General features: G+C 31.1%; 1 protein-coding gene across 1 annotated transcript; it reads right to left on the bottom strand.

Annotated features, from left to right (window-relative positions):
- Positions 1–4,905: 4,905 nt before the first annotated feature.
- Positions 4,906–5,967, bottom strand: LOC130291587 (lysophosphatidic acid receptor 6-like). The gene has a single exon (XM_056540520.1). The coding sequence runs from the start codon at positions 5,965–5,967 to the stop codon at positions 4,906–4,908; it is 1,062 nt and encodes a 353-aa protein (XP_056396495.1).
- Positions 5,968–7,183: the final 1,216 nt, after the last annotated feature.

The following is a 7,183-nucleotide window of genomic DNA, read 5'->3' as shown; positions in this document are numbered from 1 at the left end:
CAAATATAAAAAAATATAATACAAGCAAATATAAAAAATATAGTACAAGCAAATATAAAAAATATAGTACAAGCAAATATAAAATATATAGTACAAGCAAATATAAAAAATATAGTACAAGCAAATATAAAAAATATGGTACAAGCAAATATAAAAAATATAGTACAAGCAAATATAAAAAATATAGTACAAGCAAATATAAAAAATATAGTACAAGCAAATATAAAAAATATAGTACAAGCAAATATAAAAAATATAATACAAGCAAATATAAAAAATATAGTTCAAGCAAATATAAAAAATATAGTTCAAGCAAATATAAAAAATATAGTACAAGCAAATATAAAAAATATAGTACAAGCAAATATAAAAAATATAATACAAGCAAATATAAAAAATATAGTACAAGAAAATATAAAAAATATAGTACAAGCAAATATAAAAAATATAGTACAAGCAAATATAAAAAAATATAATACAAGCAAATATAAAAAATATAGTACAAGCAAATATAAAAAATATAGTACAAGCAAATATAAAATATATAGTACAAGCAAATATAAAAAATATAGTACAAGCAAATATAAAAAATATGGTACAAGCAAATATAAAAAATATAGTACAAGCAAATATAAAAAATATAGTACAAGCAAATATAAAAAATATAGTACAAGCAAATATAAAAAATATAATACAAGCAAATATAAAAAATATAGTTCAAGCAAATATAAAAAATATAGTTCAAGCAAATATAAAAAATATAGTACAAGCAAATATAAAAAATATAGTACAAGCAAATATAAAAAATATAGTACAAGCAAATATAAAAAATATAGTACAAGCAAATATAAAAAATATAGTACAAGCAAATTTAAAAAATATAGTACAAGCACATATAAAAAATATAGTACAAGCAAATATAAAAAATATAGTACAAGCAAATATAAAAAATATAGTACAAGCAAATATAAAAAATATAGTACAAGCAAATATAAAAAATATAGTACAAGCAAATATAAAAAATATAATACAAGCAAATATAAAAAATATAGTTCAAGCAAATATAAAAAATATAGTTCAAGCAAATATAAAAAATATAGTACAAGCAAATATAAAAAATATAGTACAAGCAAATATAAAAAATATAGTACAAGCAAATTTAAAAAATATAGTACAAGCAAATATAAAAAATATGGTACAAGCAAATATAAAAAATATGGTACAAGCAAATATAAAAAATATGGTACAAGCAAATATAAAAAATATGGTACAAGCAAATATAAAAAATATAGTACAAGCAAATATAAAAAATATAGTACAAGCAAATATAAAAAATATAGTACAAGCAAATATAAAAAATATAGTACAAGCAAATATAAAAAATATAGTACAAGCAAATTTAAAAAATATAATACAAGCAAATATAAAAAATATAGTACAAGCAAATATAAAAAATATAGTACAAGCAAATATAAAAAATATAGTACAAGCAAATATAAAAAATATAGTACAAAGCAAATATAAAAAATATAATACAAGCAAATATAAAAAATATAATACAAGCAAATATAAAAATATAGTACAAACAAATATAAAAATATAATACAAGCAAATATAAAAAATATAGTACAAGCAAATATAAAAAATATAGTACAAGCAAATATAAAAAATATAGTACAAGCAAATATAAAAAATATAGTACAAGCAAATATAAAAAATATAATACAAGCAAATATAAAAAATATAGTACAAGCAAATATAAAAAATATAGTACAAGCAAATATAAAAAATATAGTACAAGCACATATAAAAAATATAGTACAAGCAAATATAAAAAATATAGTACAAGCAAATATAAAAAATATAGTACAAGCAAATATAAAAAATATAATACAAGCAAATATAAAAAATATAGTACAAGCAAATATAAAAAATATAATACAAGCAAATATAAAAAATATAGTACAAGAAAATATAAAAAATATAGTACAAGCAAATATAAAAAATATAGTACAAGCAAATATAAAAAAATATAATACAAGCAAATATAAAAAATATAGTACAAGCAAATATAAAAAATATAGTACAAGCAAATATAAAATATATAGTACAAGCAAATATAAAAAATATAGTACAAGCAAATATAAAAAATATGGTACAAGCAAATATAAAAAATATAGTACAAGCAAATATAAAAAATATAGTACAAGCAAATATAAAAAATATAGTACAAGCAAATATAAAAAATATAGTACAAGCAAATATAAAAAATATAATACAAGCAAATATAAAAAATATAGTTCAAGCAAATATAAAAAATATAGTACAAGCAAATATAAAAAATATAGTACAAGCAAATATAAAAAATATAGTACAAGCAAATATAAAAAATATAGTACAAGCAAATATAAAAAATATAGTACAAGCAAATTTAAAAAATATAGTACAAGCACATATAAAAAATATAGTACAAGCAAATATAAAAAATATAGTACAAGCAAATATAAAAAATATAGTACAAGCAAATATAAAAAATATAGTACAAGCAAATATAAAAAATATAATACAAGCAAATATAAAAAATATAGTTCAAGCAAATATAAAAAATATAGTTCAAGCAAATATAAAAAATATAGTACAAGCAAATATAAAAAATATAGTACAAGCAAATATAAAAAATATAGTACAAGCAAATATAAAAAATATAGTACAAGCAAATTTAAAAAATATAGTACAAGCAAATATAAAAAATATGGTACAAGCAAATATAAAAAATATGGTACAAGCAAATATAAAAAATATGGTACAAGCAAATATAAAAAATATAGTACAAGCAAATATAAAAAATATAGTACAAGCAAATATAAAAAATATAGTACAAGCAAATATAAAAAATATAGTACAAGCAAATATAAAAAATATAGTACAAAGCAAATATAAAAAATATAATACAAGCAAATATAAAAATATAGTACAAACAAATATAAAAATATAATACAAGCAAATATAAAAAATATAGTACAAGCAAATATAAAAAAATATAATACAAGCAAATATAAAAAATATAATACAAGCAAATATAAAAAACAACTGTAATATATCTTACTAGACAAAAATACTTATTTCTCCTGTTATGAAACTTTGTCCCTCAATCTCCCTTCCCCCCTTTCTCCTACTACTCATATCTTCTCTGAAAAATCATCCCAGCTTTGTCCTGTGTCTGTAAGACAAGTAATACACCAGCTCTGAGAGAGCTGAAAATTAGAGATGAAGTCTGCAAAGCAGAAATCTGCTGAAAAATCCCATATACAAGTTACACTATATGTGTATATAGCAGGAAGATAGTGATGTAGACTGTAATCTCTGGTCAGTGGTGATAACATCACTCAGGGGGTATGGGTAGAGCTCAGAGAGAAGCAGTCATGCCTTCTGAAACAGCAGAGGATGATGCACTGTCTTGTGAGGGGGGAGAGCCAGGTAGCTTCTGAGACAACACCACACTGATGGTGAGGGAACTACGCAACTTCCTGTCAGGAGAAGGAGGGGAGCTAGGAGCTGCTGAGACAACACATTGACACTAAGAGGACTACACAACTACCTGTCAGAGGAGGGGGAGAAGTCGGAGAGCTGCTAAGACATCACACTGACAATAAAAGGACTACACAACTTCCTAATAGGGGTATTTCAAACAGAAACATGAAAAAGTCAGTACAATTTGTGAGAACATTATATTGGCAAGTTATATATCTTTTAAATTATCTTTAAGGAGTAGTCCAGTGGTGACCCAGTGGTGAACAACTTATCCCCTATGCTAAAGTTAGGGGATAAGTTTGAGATCGCGGGGGGGGGGGGGGGGGGGGTTCCGACGGCTGGGGCCCCCTGCGATCTCCTGTACGGAGCCCCGACAGCCCACGGGAAGGGGGCGTGTCGACCTGCGCACGAAGCGGCAGCCGACACGCCCCCTCAATACAACTCTATGGCAGAGCCGAAACGCTGCCTTCGGCAATCTCCGGCTCTGCCATAGATGTATTGAGGGGGCGCGCCGGCCGCCGCTTAGTGCGGAGGTCAACCCCCGCTATCTGGCCGGAAAGCCTGGCCCCCATACAGAGAGATCGCAAGGGGTCCCAGCGGTCGGACCCCCCGCGATCTCAAACTTATCCCCTATTCTTAGGATAGGGGATAAGTTTTTCACCACTGGACTACCCCTTTAACAATTATCTGATACCAGAATTCCCCTTTAAGGTGCTCCTTCTACATTTATAGAGACATAATGAGTCAGCAGTAGCCGACCTGCTTGTCCCAGGAGGAAGTAGAACAGTGTACTAAATCTTACCCAAATATAGGTAAAAGCAGAAAATATAATTATTGTATAAAATGAGATATTTTATAATTGACTTGAGTTATAGTTATAGGTGACAAAAAGCCATATTTGACTACAGTACATTTATTATTAATAATTATTATACATGAGTCATTTATGAAGGAGTTGGAGCTTGGGTCAGAGAGTAAAAACAGAGGATTTGGTGCGTTTGGCTTCCCGACCCCACGGCCCTGTGATTGAGAGCACAATGCAATAGTGATAATATTTAACAGTCGGTACAAGGATTTTAGAATCTCTCTTCCCAGATGTCTCAGAAAAGGGATAAGAAAATGGAGACTTGACGAACGGTCACTTAAAGATATATATATATTTAAAAATAAAACATGATCTGATTCTCAAGCATTCTTGATTTTTTTATTTTATTTGTATTGTTTTTTTATTTAAAAATATTATTTATTTACGCATAAAATCATCAGATTTTAATGCCTGGAATATTATTAGCTATAGCATTCTTGAGTGGTCCTCAGCAGGACAGACCCAGCTATTGCTAATTTACAACTCTCAACATGTCCTGGTAGCTACAGTCATTTTTCACCCCCAGTTGACAGTGAGAAACCTGTGTCGGCGGTGCTCACAATATGGAGAGGACGATGTTGTTCTGAAGTTGACTCTACTTGGTTACTTGGCATATTGTCTAATGTGTTTTTATTAGCTTTTCCACGTTTAAGACAACTACACCAGCTCGTGAACGTGTGCTTAAACCTTTCTGAGGCAAAACAGTACAGGATGGGATCCAAACAACAATTGGTACCCGATAGCATCCAGGTGATGTAATAGGCTACTTCAACATTTTTTAATAAAGAACACATAGATGGGAAAAACAAGGTGATGGTAACCCCCGTGGTTCTGGTGATATGGACTGGAATATAACAGATTATAAAGATGATAAGGGAGACAAATATCATCTGCACGGATTTGGAGACCATGACATTCGTGAGAGTGTTCACTGGATTCACGTTGAGTATGAATCGACTCAGGAGACTGTAGCAGACCAAGGTTATGGTGAAAGGAATTAGGAGACCTGAGAAGAGGATGATCCAGTTCCAAACAAAAAATAAAACCGCTTGATCTGTTTGATGGAAACTGAGACATTTCGTGACTCCGTGAACTTCTGAAGTTTTGAGGACAAAGAAAAATGGAATTCCTTGTGCAAGGAGACAACCCCAGACAACGATGGAAAGTTTTGTGATAAATGGCTTTGTGGTCAAGGCCTTCCTTTTAACATTTTGGGCAACTGAAAAGTATCTGTGAACACTGATCAGCGTAAGAAAATATATACTTCCATACATGTGGGTGCTGAGGAGGAAGACCTTAAACTGGCAGAAGAAGGTTCCGAAGGTCCAGTTGTCGGTCAAAGAGTAGATGATGATCAGAGGAGCAGCCGGGGTGATGATGGCATCGGAGATGGCCAAGTTGAACTGGAGAATCACTGTGGAGTTCCATTGTTTTACTCGAAACCAGAATATCCACAAACTGATACAGTTCATCACAAACCCAATGAAGAAGATGAATCTCAGGAAGATCGGGATGAAAGGATTAATTGTTTGCGGCTGACACCCGGTGTAATTTGTAGAAGTGTTCTCCATCCCGAATGTAGTTTTCAGCTGAAAAATTAGATACACAAATGAGAAATTACAGATAACATCAGCGTTGCTTCCCCTTCTAAATCTTGTGGTAACTTAAAGGAAAACTGTCAGCATGCTCCCCCCCCCCCAGCAGTACTGGCTGGTAGTGGGGGGGGGGGGGACGCTGATCAGTTTGATGCCTACCGTGCCTGGATCTGCTGCGCCGTTCGGCCGAAATCTTTGTTTTTCTGTATATGCTAATTAGGTGCTAACTGGAACAGGCGGCGTAACTGGCACTCTGACATCAGTGCCGCTCGTCCACAGCGCCGCCCAGCTCATCAATATTCTTCTCCTCCCTCCTCTCTTCATTACAGAGCGGGGAGAAGAGGGGGGGAGGAATATTAGGGGCTGAGCGGCGCTGCGGACGAGCGGCTCTGATGTCAGAGTGCCAGTTACGCCACCTGTGCCAGTACTGCTGGTTAGTATGGGGGGAGCAAGCTGACAGTTTTCCTTTAAGGTTTAATATATAGTTGGTTGTATTAGAATCTAAAATCTCTTAATTTAGCAAGACAACATCGCCAGGATGTTACAAAATAAATAGTGTAACAAATCACATAACAATACGGTTGAAAAACTCAAAACACAACTAGTTATACCCTATATAATATTTTAATTCCAAGGCAAGTCTAAGTATCAAAAACATACTTGACAATTAAAGGGGTACTTTTTTTTTTTTTTTTTTTTTTAAATCAACTGGTGCCAGAAAGTTAAACAGATTTGTAAATTACTTCTATTAAAAAATCTTAAATCTTAAATTACTTCTATTAAAAAATCTTAATCCTTCCAGTACTTTTTAGGGTCTGTATACTACAGAGGAAATGGTTTTCTTTTTGGTACACAGAGCTCTCTGCTGACATCACGAGCACAGTGCTCTCTGCTGAAATCTCTGTCCATTTTAGGAACTGTCCAGAGCAGCATATGTTTGCTATGGGGATTTTCTCCTACTTTGGACAGTTCTACAGTTCTTAAAATGGACAGAGATGTCAGCAGAGAGCACTGTGTTCCAAAAAGAAAACCATTTCCTCTTTAGTATACAGACCCTAAAAAGTACTGGAAAGATTAAGATTTTTTAATAGAAGTCATTTTCAAATCTGATTAACTTTCTGGCACCAGTTGATTAAAAAAAAAAGTTTTCAACGGGAGTACCCCTTTAACCAAGTTAGAAAAGAGGGGAAAA

The sequence above is a fragment of the Hyla sarda genome, chromosome 9 (genome assembly GCF_029499605.1).
Source record: "Hyla sarda isolate aHylSar1 chromosome 9, aHylSar1.hap1, whole genome shotgun sequence".
NCBI classification, from domain to species: domain Eukaryota; kingdom Metazoa; phylum Chordata; class Amphibia; order Anura; family Hylidae; genus Hyla; species Hyla sarda.
The sequence above is the reverse complement of the archived record's forward strand: the minus strand, read 5'-3'. Positions and strand labels throughout refer to the sequence as shown.

Bases quoted from the DNA above. Each gene is read 5' to 3' on its own strand.
- LOC130291587 (XM_056540520.1), bottom strand. From the start codon at position 5,967: ATGGAGAACACTTCTACAAATTACACCGGGTGTCAGCCGCAAACAATT.